General features: G+C 46.6%; 1 protein-coding gene across 1 annotated transcript; it reads right to left on the reverse strand.

Annotated features, from left to right (window-relative positions):
- Positions 1-3,773: 3,773 nt before the first annotated feature.
- Positions 3,774-4,540, reverse strand: LOC142436871 (thyroid transcription factor 1-associated protein 26-like). Its single transcript, XM_075540246.1, has one exon. It carries the CDS (start codon positions 4,533-4,535, stop codon positions 3,819-3,821), a length of 717 nt encoding a protein of 238 aa, XP_075396361.1. The 5' UTR covers positions 4,536-4,540; the 3' UTR covers positions 3,774-3,818.
- Between the last annotated feature and the right edge of the window lie 10,277 nt (positions 4,541-14,817).

Here is a 14,817-nt window from a genome sequence, read left to right on the forward strand (position 1 = left end):
TTTTTTAAATTGTTCATGCAACACTAACCACAATGCATATATACATCGGTTGTGTAAAGCACATTTGTACATTCATTGCCCTCATTATTCTCAAAATATCCACTCTCCACCCCACCCAAGCCCCTGGCCTCAGCTCCTCATTTTTCCCCCTCCATTCGAGCTACCCTTGATAATTTACTAATTATTTTCTCATATCTTGCACTGTCTGATGTTCCTTCACCCACTTTTCTGTTGAGGTTAAATGTAGATCCCTGTATACGGTTTCCGTTTTCCAACCTACCCTCCCTCCACCCTTCCCGAGTCTGCACTCATAACACTGGTCCTCAAGGGCTCATCCACCCTGGATTCCCCATGTTTCCTGTTCCTATCTGTCCAAGTGTACATTCTCTAGTCTAGCCTGATTTGTAAATTAGAATTGGGATCATGATAGTGGGAGATAGGAAACATGTAGGAACTAGGGGAAAGCTGTGTTTCATCGTTATTATCTGGTACCTGTCTTGGTTTATCTCCTCCCTGACACCCTTCTGTTAGGGATGTCCAGAGGACTGTAAATGGGCTTTGTGTCTGTACCCAGCACTCCCTGCTCATTCGCAATGATAAGATTTTTTTTGTTCTGATGATGCCTGCTACCAAATCTTTTCAAAACCTCATGATCGCACAAGCTGGTGTGCTTCTTCCATGTGGGCTTTGTTTCTTCTGAGCTAGATGGGCGCTTGTTTTCCTTTAAGCCTTTAAGACCTCACATGCTATATATTTGATAGCTGGGCACCATTAGCTTTCTTCACCACATTTGCTTATGTACCTGCTTTGTGTTCAGTGATCGTGTAGGGAAGGTGAGCATCCTAGAATGCCAATTCAATAGAACAGTATTTTTGCAACGAGGGAGTCCTTGAGCGGAGGCCCAATGTCCATCTGCTACCTTAATACAAAACCTATAAATATAGGGACATAGATCTATTTCCCCATGCTCATATATTTAAATATGTACATGCCTTTTTTTAAACCTCTATAATTGACCCTTGCTTCCTAGCTTGCTTTTCTATTCCCTTTGATTTGCCTCTTGGGCCCACTGCCATGCTCACTTTTCATTTGTGCTTCAGTAATTCAGTAATTCCTCTTGGTTCCATTGGTTCCATTTCCCTTGATCACTCCCTACCAGGCCTCCTACATCCCCGTCACCACTGATTTGCATCACCTGTTCTTCCCTTTTCTCTGGGTTTCTTAACACTACTACCTTTCCCCACACCTCCCTCTCTCCCATGTCTCCCCAGAAGTGTTGGTCCTGTTTTCTCTCCTCCAGATTGTTCATCCAGCCTATCTTATTTAGACAGACCTGTAGATGTAATAACATACACAAAACAAAACAGAGCAAAACCAAGCACTAAAAGCAACAAAACAACCAAAATCCAATGACAATGAAAGAAAACAACTCAACAAGAAAGAAGTGGCTCATCGTTAGTTCAAGGTCGGTTTGTTGGCCTTTAAGAGTGTTTTCCAGTCCAGTCTGTTGGTGTACCAAGTACTGGCCCCAAAGTCATCCTTTGGCATTCCCTGGAGACCTTGGTGCTTCGTTTTCTTTCTCTTCTGCTGTACCCCCTTAGTGTTATGCCTCGGTGTGGCAGGATTAGTTCGGGCGCATTTCCCACACTGAGTCTTCAGTGTTGTCCCCTCTAAGGCTATGGGTCTTTGAGGGGTGTCTTGTCTCATCGTGGGGCTGGCCATGTGGTCTTCTATGTGGACTGGATTCTCTGAGTGGGAACATCATCCTCAAGTCCTGGTGTGCCAGGATGTGCTCCACATTCCCCTCCTCCCCCTTCATCTGCTCCATGTGCTCCGATCAGATATGTCCCTCTCTCAGAGCTGCAGATTCACTGCCATCCTCTGAAATAAAATATTTGGCATGGGAAGGGGAGTTGGGTGGGAGGATCTGCTCAGATCATTTGATGGTTCAGGATAGATTGACTGTTCGGCTGGGGACAGGTATGTGGGGCTTAGGGCTCTGGCTCCCAACACTGGTTGTGAATATGTCTTTGTTGTTAACCAGTTGTGTGCCTGTGGGTCAACACCTGTGTCTTTTTGAGTGAGTTTTCTCATCTGCAGAGTAAAGGTAATCCATTATCCAGACTCCCATGTCACCAATTGATTGAGAGGCACTAACCAGAGCCTGATTGAAATAGTGTGTACCTGTCAGCCGTGTTCTAAAAACACCTTAAAAGTCTTAAAAACACTATAAATGCCTTAAAAACCCTAAAACGTCTAAAATACATCTAAAATGCTAAGACCACCCCTAAAGACTCTCTAAAACATCTTAAGACCATTAAATACATGGTAAAAGGCTTTCTAAAACACCCTAATGCGCCATAAGTCTAATTTTTTTTATCCTGTGAAATCACCCTTTATTGAAATAGTACACAAAGGCTACTCCATGATGTGGGTGGTACCTTTGTTTGAAAACCAATCTATTTGAAAACGAAAGGTCAACAATTTCTCAGAAGCAAAAATGAAGAGGAGGAGGAAGGGAAACATACTGCAAAGGGAACAAACGAGGTGCAATCTGGAAGAAGGTCGACACAGTGTAACTAATGTCAGTGGACAATTTGTGTGAGAAGTGTAAAAGGGTAACCTATCTTGTGCAACCTTCTTTAATAAACTCAGCATCTCCTACTGCATTCTGTCTGTCAATGCAATAAGCTGGGATCGTGCCAAAGCAATCTCTCTGGCTTCCCCTTCAGTTATGTGGCTGCTTTTCCCAAAGTAAAGATCGCAGGTCTTTCTCCCCATTGCATTTTAGAATGCAGAATCAATTGATAGTGTACATGGAAGTCCTACTACAGCTGTAATGCAGTTTCAGGCGACATTCGTTACCACTTTTAACATTTCATTGCGCAATCACAATTTTTAAATGACTGTTATTACAAACCTTTTGCTTGCAATGATTGTTGCCAACATGTTTTTCAATGATTGCCAAGAAATAAGCAGAAGAAACATCCCAGTACTTGCCTTAGTTCCCAAGGGCACCAACAGGGGACACATTTCAGTGACAGTGTTCTTACAATACAGTTGCACAGATCTGGAAAGCTTAATTCTTGTTGCAACACTACTGGTTTACATGACTATCTGAATGACCAAAGATTAAGAAAGTATTTCATTTCTTTCAGGAAATATTTACAACTAATGACTGAGTCCTTATGCCCACATCTGCTCTTAGAGATCATATCCTTATATAGTGGGCCACAAGGTAGTTGCAGCACTACTTGTCCTGAATAAAATCTCTGCCCTGATATTTCTAGAAAGTCCATCTCCCAGCAAAATGCACTTAATTTAAAATAAAAGCAAAGCAGGACTGTTGGCCTCCATTGTTGAAATGAATCGCAGATCGCAATTGCTGAACACTGTGTAAATTGAAGCACTGCATTAAAGCTGTTCCTATAAAACATTTTGTACTTACTTTACATATTACAAAAGTATTTATGTTTGAGTCTGCTCCCAAATAGAAGGTGCTTTCGGTTCTTCAATCTATTTTTCTTTAGAAACAAATTAAAACAAGTCCTATAATGTACAACCTGTATAGAAAATGTCCTTTAAAAAAAGAGCATTTGCAACATTTTACACTTAGTGTAACTTAGCAATACAGTTTATGCTCATATATTTAGCTGGCTGTTAAGAGGCACATTGCACAAGAAAGTTTCAAAAAGTTTGTGAAAGATGTACTGAAAAGACAATGGAACTTTCCCTTGGAAGATTTGAAGTCCCCTTGTCCATTCAGAAATAGTCGACATATGCAGATGCTTCAGCCACTGATTAAGGATGTATCTGATTTAATTTCCTGCTTGTATATTTTGAAGAAGATATTCCATTTGTAAATTCAAATTTGGTTGGCCCCTTTTAGTCTTTTTGCTTAATATTTTGAACACTTCCATTTTCTTCTTTTTGTAGAGTCTTTGAGCTTCTTCTCGCTCCTGTTTCCTCCGCTCAAATTCCTGTTTCTTAGCAGCACGTTTGGCTTGGATCTGTGAATTTTCTTCCTGTGCTTTCTGATTGGATGTTTTCTTCCTCTTTGTCTTTAGGGTAGCAAAGGAGTTTACTGCGGTGCTACAATGTTCTTCTGGCAGAGGATGGTCCAGACTGCACTGTTCCTCAGACACAGCCTGGTCAAGGCTGGCGTGATCTTCTGGCAAAGGTGGTGCAACTTGTCCTTCTGGCAAAGGCTGGCGAACTTTTCTGATTTGTTTCTTGAGCCTTTCTTCTTCAGCTAAATAGAGATGTTTCAGGTGGTCTGGGTATTGATCTGTGAACTGGGATTCCCGTGAGGTTTGAAAATTTCTTTCCTTCCAAAGCAATTTCTTGTAACTTTGCTGAATCTTTAGCTTTCTTCGAAGTGCAAAGCCTTGCCCCTCGCGGACGCTCCCCGAAAAAGCCTTCGGATGATTCGATCGCCACCTTCTCTGTTTCAAGTCCCTCTTCGTGACTTCCACTGGAGAAAGCGCTTCGCCACGCAAACCCCGACTCTCGGCGCGCAGCTTCACCGGCGCCATGGCGGAGGCCTCGCGCCATAAGTCTTAAAAAAAACTCCTTACGTCCCGAAAACATAATAAATGCCCTAATATTATGCAAATGCCTTAAAACGCAAAATAAAGAACACGTGAAGCCCTAAAAACACGCTAAAAGTCTTTTAAAACCCCAAGAACATCCCTACAAAGCAACCCGAAGCACTATAAAACCCTGTAAAAGTCCAACAGCCTAATAGACATGAATTCACCATGAAAGCAAAAAATAATCCAACAAAACCCTAAAGCCCTGAAAACCAAAACCTAATCCCCCCAAACACTCTAAGGCCTTAAGAAGCACCCTAAAATTTTAACAAAACACTAAAAGCCATAAAAACACATATAAGCCTAATAAACACCCTTAAACACTAAAATCACCCTAAAAGCCTTAAAATGTCTGAAAAGCCATAATATTCCCTAAAATTCAAATAACACTCTGAAGCCACAAATAACACACTAAATGCCTCCCAAAACATGTGGAACTTCCAAATCATATCCCTAGAAGATTCCCAAACCATGAACTTCCAAAACCACATAAATGCCCTGAAGACAACATGAAAGCCCCAACAAAACATAAAATGCTGGGGAAAAACACATAAAATATTTTAAAATACCCTAAAATCTCTAAGAAACCCTGTAAGATCACTAAAAACACCCCTACCTGCTAAAAAATACCTATACACTCCAAAAAATCACCCCTAAATCCCTTGAAAACTCCCTTAAACCTTATAAAACACCCTTAAAGCCAAAACTACCCTAATGCGCAAAAAAATTAAATGACCTTAAAGCCCTAAAAATCACATGCCACAAAAATATCCTAAATGACCCCAAAATTCCAACTCAAAGCCAGCCTACAAAGGGCTTCTGTAGGTTTAAGTCTTTTATGAGAACAGTTTTATCTTTCTACCAAGGAGAAGTTTGTAGGTTCAACCCCTGACCTATGCCCTACCATATGAAGTTAGTAATCAGTGTTTTTGCAATTCTTTGAAGAAAGATGAGGGTAATTTTGTCAGGAGTGAATTAAACTTGTCTAGTGCCTTGAGTAGAACTGATAACTGTACTACATTGAGTCGTCTGGTCAAGGAGCATGGGATATTATCCCATTTGCTGAGGTCACACTTGATTTCTTGTAATTTCTGTAGTTTTCCTCATATAAATCTGTTGTTTTTTATTCAAGTATAGATATAGATATTTTCATTTACACTTGGCTATTGTAAATGGTACTACCTGAAAATGTGTATTTCATTAATTATTATTTCTTAATCTATTTCTTCATCCTTCGAAATATTATCAGTTTGTTGTGGTAGATAAACATTAGGACTTTGCATAACTTAGAAATATTACATTTCACGGAAAAATCATATTAATTATGTCAACAGAGCTATAAAAGGAATGTTGCCCTGAATATCTTAAGATATGACAGCTGTTTCATTGAGAAATTGAGCCAGACAGACACAATGTGATGTAAATTTTGTTATTTTCACGTGGGTTCCTTCACTCTTCCAAAAAAATTAGTTTCATGAGCCCCTTGGGGAATGAGTTTGAGTTCAGATCAGATGTATATTTATTTATTTGAGTCCTGAAGCCCATTTGATGGACTATTCTGTTGCTTCCAAAGTAGTCAGTCACTTCCCCACCAATTCAGGAATTTGTCCGAAGCAAAAGTAAAAGTGTGGCGGACGACATTTGACTGCACACCATCTAAAATCACACTCTCATTTGGTGTTGGCAGTTTTACTTGTATTTCAATTGTAAACTACACTTCAGAGTTCAGGCTAGTGAAAACGTTTCAGTGGGGAAAATTTGCACAGAACTATGTGCAGTTTGTGATTCTGTTGTTCCCAAGCAAGGCTATGAGGACAAAGATGCACAAGCATGGGGGGCACTGCAGACAATGTGTGAAAGTTTCCAGGAGCTCAGGGGTGGACAGTGGCTGCTAATTCTCCCGTGCTGGCAGTGAGCTATGTGGGAGGGCTTTGTGTAAGGTCCTTGTGAGGTCTCTGAGAAGTCTCCATAAAGGATGCTGAGAACTTCATATGAAGTCTCTGTGCGAGGCCTCTGAGTCTCTCTGGAAGTCTCCAAGGAAGTATGTGTGTGAGGTTTCTCTCTTGGGTATGTGTGAGTGTCCTTGTGAGATGTCTGCTGAATTGTGGGGGTTGGGGGGCAGGTGTTTCGCTGAGGTCTCTGCAGGTCTGAGTGGGCTTCCCTTTGTTTGACCTCACAGCACCATATAAGAGGACCTGGTGGCAGGGGAAAGGGAAGGGGCTTGGTTCATGCACCCCTTGCTGTTCTTTCAGGGTCTTCTCTCCATCTCCGTGCACTTACCTAGCACGAACGGTAGGGTTCAGCAGCGGGTAGTCCGGTGTCCAGCTCTTCACACTACCTAGGAACACACCCAAGCTACCTGCTACCCAAGAAGCCCCAGATCCAGGCTCTGCAGATCCAGAATCTGATTTTTTACTGCCACAGACACTCCAGACGCTGCCTTGGCACAATCAGGACTCCAGAAACAACATCATGCTGCTGTACCAGCAGTCTCTGGGGCCTATGTCTAATTCCCTCCTCCACCACGGGTGTCAGTCCCCCCCCCCACCCCACACACACACACTTGGTGTCCTGACTGAGGCATGGAGGTCAAGGCTCAGTGGATGTCTTCCTCGGCATCCTTTACTGTTTAGTTCAGTAAACAGTAAACCCTGGCCCACCAGGGGTGTTCTTTTAAGCACATGAGAATTTACTCTAGCGGATCAACTAATCATATTTTGGGGGGCCCTCCTGCCTCCTTCTATAATCTGGTGCCCAGGAAATAAAACCCTGTGTTAGAAGCACAGAGGAAACACTGACCACTATTGAACTGTTTTCCCTTATCAAGACAGGTGATGTCTAATCTCCGTGCACATCCTGATTTCCCAGGAGTCTCTAGGGGAAGGGAAGGCTGCTCCCAGTTGTGACTTTCTTTGCAGCACTCAGTCCTTAGAAGCCACTCTCTCCGGAGAACATTCCTAGAGCACGTGCACGTGTGTGTGTGTGTGTGTGTGCATCCGTGTGTGTGAAGATCACCAGCCTGGGGTCATGTTTCTTGAGAACATTCCTAGAGTTTGCGTGTGAGTGTGTGTGTGAAAACCACCAGCCTGGGATCATGTTTCTTGAGAACATTCCTAGAGCATGCGTGCGTGCGTGCGTGTGTGTGTGTGTGTGTGTGAAGACCACCAGCCTGGGATCATGTTTCCTGAGAACATTCCTAGAGCGTGTGTGTGTGTGTGTGTGTGTGTGTGTGTGTGTGTGTGAAGACCACCAGCCTGGGGTCATGTTTGCTGAGAACATTCCTAGAGCATGTATGTGTGTGTGTGCGCACGCGTATGTGTGCATGTGAAGACCACCAGCCTTGGGTCATGTTTCGTGAGAACATTCCTTGAGCGCGGACACGTGTGTGTGTGCATGTGTGAAGCCCAAAAGCCTGGGTCATGTTTCCTGAGTCCTGGCATCCCTGTTATTGTCTCATCCCCACTCTACCCCACCCTGGCTATACACTCATTCTTCCACCACACAGGAGATGGAAATCAAGTAAAATAACAGTTTGTCGCCCCACTAAGATAGTATTGAGAAAGTAACCTTCCCTGCTTGAAAACTGTGCCTTTGCTATACAACCTAGTGCTCTCTGTAGGAGATAAAGTTCTGCTGTGGGGGCAGCTAGCTAAAGCTGGGGTGAAGCACCTGGCCGATTCCCCTTTGTAAGCCTGTGTTAGCTCTGCTTGTGTCTTGCATCATTTCTGGGGATCCTCATGCTCTTTGGCCGCCTTTGCTACTTCCAACACTTTATATTCTTCTTCACTGTATCCTTCCCTACCCTGTGTCCATGGTTCCTAACCATTAGTGGTTATTACACAGACACTCATCCTGTACCACTCAGCCTAAGCTGTTGCTCCTTCTCCGGGTTTATATACAGAGGAAGGCATGTGAGCTGTGAACCAGATTTTCCCTTGGTGCAGTGGGTGAGAATAGTCCCCCGCTGGCAGCCTCCCTAGCAGTTCCCACCCACATGTGTCAGACCTGGGACTTCCATCCTGGAGGCTACCCTAGGCTGGGAGAGAGGCAAAGGTAGCAAAAGATGTCATTTCACATTTTGTGACAGGTGTATTGAGGCGGAACCTCCATGCCAAACTTGGCAGCCTTCATCAAATGCACATGTGGGACTTAGACAGGCCGCCACATGTCTCATGCCTGCTTGGTACCATGAGACGCTACTTTGGTCTAAACCTCTTCTGGAGCCTGCGATGGAATTTCTTGGCTGGATTGCGCCTCTCAAAACCTATCAACTGCAGCCACATAACGTTGAAGACAAAGTAATGGCACCAGGGAACATTCTTCACTGTGTTGGGACCTTCTGAGGTTTTCACAGTAGGGGTGTTACCATAAATCATAAGAGGTGCAAAATGAAGAATTTGGGATGGAAGTGGGTGGGAAACACTGCTGAAAACCTCCTCCAGAGCCCTGCCCTTTGAGAAGTCAGAGCTAGCACTCAGAGAAGGAGACGCAGTATCTAACATAGTTAAAGGTATATTATGCCAACCTCGTCAATGAACTCATGTGGGGTTAATTGAAAGGCAGGGAGATCAATGGCTCTGTGAGCCTAGCCTTTCTGGTCTCTTGCTCTCTGATAGTGCCACCAGGGTGGATATGCATTTGTTAGGTCCCTAAAGCAGCTGGAAAGACTCATTTCCTGGGAGATCCCTGAGGAGAAGCCACATGGACCTACCCTGTTGCAGCCCTGGTTTCTGCAGCAGCCTCATGGAGAACCTGCCAACGCACAGACTACAATTTCCTCCTGCAGTCATTGTCTCCCCGTGTGTTTTTGGATTGTGAGGAGGACTTTGTAGATTGGTGTCAGACACATGGGATACTATTGGACTGGTGGTCTTAGATTGAACTGGGTTGGGATGCTTTTCAATGTTCACTTAACCTTTATATAAAACTCATAATATATGAGTGTATGAATTTTGTTTCTCTAGTCTACACAGACTAACACACATGACACCCCCTCTAGATCCCACCATGAAGCACAGAAGTCACACTTTAATGTAGGAGGGGGAAAATCTCTATTATGGAACAATGAATATCATGGCTGAGAGAAGCCATTAGCCTGTGCAGAACAGGCTAAAGTGGCTGGCATGGATACTTTCCTACTAATCAGAGCAGAAGAAGCGTCTTCTAATTTGCCAGATAAGACATATTCTCGAAGACAGTGACGTGGGCAGTGGTAAGGGTAACTGGAGTAAGCCCACCTCCTCCGCCTGTGCTGCTGGAAGCTGACTGGGCACACAAACACCCTGGGGGGCAATGCCTGAGTGTGGCTTCTGACATTGAATCCCTTGAACAGACAGAAATTTGTGAATACATCCCTGATACAGGTGCTCGTGGTGGGAAGGCTCTGGCAGTCTGGTATCGCCTGGCAAAGGCAGGGTCTCACACTTGCCACTCTCCTGTGTTCTACAAAGAAAGGAGCCCCACATCTGGAGGAACATCCATTAACTGAGGCCTGCGCTTCTTTTCGTGAACTTGACATTGACGCAAGATACTCCTGTTGGCAGCCTGGTGTCCCCTCTAGGACTTGGCCAACATCTGTCGTGAGCACCTGAGCCTCCGTGACCTTGTTAGGAGACACTGGTTGTCTTTGAAGGGGCCTAAGGCTGTGACCACAGTGTAATACGGGCTTTCCTTTTTGCAAAGGATCACCGTGTCCTGTAGATTATTTGCTGGAGCAAATCCACTGGACAAAGTGCTTCCTCCATTTTTTGCAGTGGCCCTCAGCAGGAAGCTGTCCCTTCTCTGGTGGGAGCTTTGAGGACTTGATCTCAAGGCACTCAGCCAATGCCTTGTCTTGCACAGGCTGGCTTAACCCACAGACTTGGGAGATGCCTCTTCCCGCTAATCCTTTTCCATGCTCTTCTGGATTAGGCCATTTATGGGTCTCCCTCTTGTCAGTGGGAACAGCATCCTTCCTTCTCCTTGTCGAGGGGTCCTGAAAGTTGGGGCTTTTGAGCTTCTGCTGCCCCATGTAACTTGCTCTAGCCACCACGAAGCCACTTGGCCCTTGACATATTGGCTTATCCCCAGTGAACAAATGCTGGGGGCGGCAATGGACCACCTGAGAAGGCAAAGCATTGGTGGCAGTGAGCACATCAGTGGTACAGTCCTGAAGGGGCCCGTCTACAGGACAGCATGGAGAACCACCCTCTGCCTCTACCTCCACCTGGAACTTAATCTCACTGCACACTCGTGCTGTAAGGCTTGGCTTTTCAGGAACTGGAGCACACTTTCCAGGTAGCAGGAAACTTTTACTACATCCTAGAGCCTCGAAGCACCCCCGGTCCACATCATTGGTTTGAGATTTTGCCAGCACACTGGTTTTGAAAGTGTCTCTATCGTCTAGCTCTATTGAAGAGGACTTCTTGACCACCACCAACCCTGTCTCTTTGGCTCTTGAAGATGGACATTCAGAGTTCACTTCCAATCTGGGGCCTCCTGGGGCACAACAAGCACCCTCTTTCCTTGACCCCTTGCTGGTCAGTACTGGATTTGAGGTTTGCTCTAGGCTCTCTCTCTGGACACTTTCATTCTGGAAGGTTCTGCCAAGGATACTGGGCATGAAGGCTGGAAACGGCTGCCTGAGGGCCAATGAGCATCCACTGTCATTATCAAGTGGGGGGTAGGCTGGGGTTCCCTGAACAGGCTCCTCTGTAGGGGAGCAATCAGCAAAAGGACTCTCCAGGGTAGGGCTTGATTTCTTTGTGGTCACTCTCTCTCCCCAGTCTGCCTGACAGGGTTCTCCCAGGACTTGACAGCCTCAGTTACTTGGTTAGTTGAAGACTTAGGGGTGGCTAAGCAGGTGGACTGTGGAAGGGACATTGCGTTGTCTTTTCTTGTCCTACAGAGGTTTGTGGGCTCAAGGACTTTGAGGGGCATGCACCACCTCTGCCTCATTTGGAGCCTTACGATATGCGAGTCCAGTACCTGTTGAGTGCCCGGGCTGAGAAAGGAAAGGCTCTGCGTTGTGTTCAGGAGATCTCCCAGCTCTCCCCAGGAGGCCACATTGACAAAACGTGGATGGGTCAGGGAAATAGACAAAGCATGCGTGGTCGCAAGACATGAACGGCAAACAATGCCAGGGATCTGATCCTTTCTAATCTGCTCCACCTTCCTGCACATGTGGACATTCAGGGTGTTTTCCAGTAGGATTTTGTTTGGACCCCTTAGGGTGTAAGTTCCTGTGCTAATCCCCTTGTGTATCCTCAAATCACTTAACTCCTTTGAGTCGGCTCCCGGAGTTCCTTTTGGGCAGTAGTTTCCTGATCCACAGAGAGATAGATTACATTTGGATATTTTCCTCAAGTAATTCCCTTGTCCATTGACCGAGTTGTTCCTCAGCTGGACACCGGCTCTGCAGCACGCAAGCGACGGTCCAGGGTGTGTGCATCTTCCTGGGGACACCGTCTTCATTACATTCTTCCCCTGCTTGTCTCCAGGTGTGGAGCAGGAACATTCGGGCTGCTTAATATCCAGACAAGTCCCTGGCCATTTTTCCTGAGGTTGCTTTAGTGTCATAGACTCAAGAGTCCCATTGCCAAGGGGCCCCTGCAATTGAGGGAAGTTCTCTTGGCGGTGGAGCTCCGATTGCTTCAAGCAGCCAGGAAGCTTGGGGTCTGTCTTTGGGGTCTGGACCTTCTGATTATCCTGGGGATGAGTGGGGCTGCGAAGACAAAAAGCTTCCTGGGGTCGTGGCATCATAAAGGGTAAAGAACTCTCACTTTCCTGTTGTTTCTTTAAAAAATGGCTTTCCAGCTGTTGAAGTGAATTTGGAACGCGTGATTGGGACTTAGTGTGGACGGGAAGACAGGATTCATCACAGGGACTCTTGTGTGGAGGAGGAAAAGGTACTGCGAGTGGGCCACGGGGCTGTGGACCGGGCGGAGTCAGGACTGTAGCCGCCGGTGGGGCCTGGGCTTGGCATGCAATTGGAAGTAAAAGTTGGAATCGGCCTTCAGTGTAGGGCAAGGAGTGACGTTGCAACAAGAGTGGGTACTCTTTAGCTTGCATTTGAACTGGTAAGACATTAGGAATTTCATTAAATAAGACAGTGGAAAACTCTAGGGTGGATCCAGAGACCCTGAGAACAACTGCCAGAGACTCGCTGTGCAGAAAAGGGAGACCCCAGAAAAACTCACTGAATTTTTGTGGAAAATGCTTCTGAGGGCTGGGTATCTGCTCTGCTTTACTGCTGGCATTCCAGAAGGGATGGGGAGGTGCAGTGATCTGCTCCCCATCGAGTGGCTTCAACATATTTAAGGCCTGCAGATGGTATTCTGATACACCCTTTCCTTTTTCTTCCCAAATATTCCATTTCTCTGCCTTTGTGATTTCTATTTCCAGCAGCTTGTGGACATTGGGGTTGAGCAAGGTGGGGCTCCCTACTTCCCCCTGCCTCTTTGTGGTTCCTTCCCGAAAGGTGTCTTCTTGGGGGTGCCAGGTAGAGTGCTCTTTCAGAGACCCAATGTATTCCAAGGAGGGAAGCTGTATGTTCTTGGCAGCTGCCCAACACTGGGGTGGGGAGGCAGTAGGGCGGCCTGTGGGATCCTGACTTTTGATGGCTGCCATGGCAGGTGTGGAGCAGCGGTTGTGTGGAGATGGGCTCTGCCTGGGCCTTGCCAACAAGTCATTCTGAGAATGAGTCCCTGTGGGAGGCGGGGGTGGTGAGTCCCAGAGAGTGCTTGGAGGCTGCAGGTAGGCCTTTGAATCCGGGGGTTTGGCACTGGGTGAGGGAAGAGCCAGTGGTGTGGGTGAAAGACTGTCAGGTTCACGGGAATGTGCGCAGTCTGGTGATTGACTCAAGGCGGGTAAGACATGAGAAGTTGAGAGGCACATCTGGGCCCGTGGAAGGGTGGAGTTCTGAGACCTAGGTGTCCGGAATGGATGAGCCGCAGAACCGTGTGGGGCGCGCGTACCGACGTGGACTTCAGCCGTCCCTCTATTTCGCCAGCTACCAGAGAGGGCTTGAGCTTTCTTTTGACCAAAGCTGCCAGTGTCAGATGGGTTTCCCAAGTGGCTGCAGGAGACAGAAGGACCAGATTACAGCCAGGACTGAAGGGGCAAGAGACCTAGCAGGCTAGCAAGGGTCGGTGCAAGCTCAGTCCCTCCCCAAGCCTTGATGGCCTGCTCTTCCTGCCCCACCCCACTGCCCGGGACTCCTGTCATTCTCTGCCCATCCCTGAAAGTGTCCCCCAAACCAGCGCATCCCAGCTGCTCTGCAGCCCGAGGCCACACAGGCACCCTGGTTGGAAGATGCACCCCGCGGTGAAGCAGGAAGGTTACTTACTTCTGCCTAAGACGCAAACGCAGGTTCTGAGCGCCATATAGTTCTTGCAGGAAGCTTCGGAAAGCTGGAAATCAGGAGAACCGTTATGGTGCAGCCCTCCCAGAGGACCGAAAGGAATGTCACACGGGCTGTGCACTTAGGACGTTGGACTCTCCAGAGCTCAAGGTCAAATGATAGCTTACTCCCACGGGCAGGAGGTGCTTTGGCATTTCAAGGAGCATCGGTTTCCAATATTGTCTGTGGGGTCTCAGTGAGCAATCTGAACCTTGGCAAAGTTACACAGCTTATCGCAGTTACCCCTCAATGTTCCACCTCCAAATCCACCAGAATCTGCTCCTGACACCCCCACTGCCCCCTACTGGGTCCTACCTTGGCCAGCCTTCATCCCATCCTAGACCCCTCCTGTACATCTGGGAAATATCTGGGTTCTGTTTCCATCCACAGTATCCTTTTGTTCAGGATTATTACCTGAGAGAGACGGGCTGTTGCCACTGGCATCCTGCAGAGGAGGGGACAGGAGAGCTTACAGAGCTTGGTTGAATGGGCAGAACCTTACCTTTCAGAGCGTCACCTTTGTCCCTTGACCTGCTGCTTCTCCTTGTCTCCACCTGAGGCTGGGGCACAAGAGAGGAAGTCAGGCTGGAATCCAATCCTGCATCTGTTCTTTGTGACAAACTGCAGGCATTTACTGGTGATTAGAAGAATGACAATCTCCATGGAATGACTAAAGCCCAGAAACCAGCTTCTGTGTGAGACCTAGAGTGCATTTCTTCCGTCAGCCTTCCTCTGCTCACGGAGAGCACACACTCTCAGCTCTCAGTGTTCTGGTGGGCAAGATTTTGATTATGGAGGCTGAAGCTCTGGGCCAGCCCTTGACCACTTCCTCCCCGGGGTCAGCCA

This window comes from Tenrec ecaudatus, unplaced genomic scaffold, assembly GCF_050624435.1.
Source record: "Tenrec ecaudatus isolate mTenEca1 unplaced genomic scaffold, mTenEca1.hap1 Scaffold_730, whole genome shotgun sequence".
Classification (NCBI taxonomy): Eukaryota; Metazoa; Chordata; class Mammalia; order Afrosoricida; family Tenrecidae; genus Tenrec; species Tenrec ecaudatus.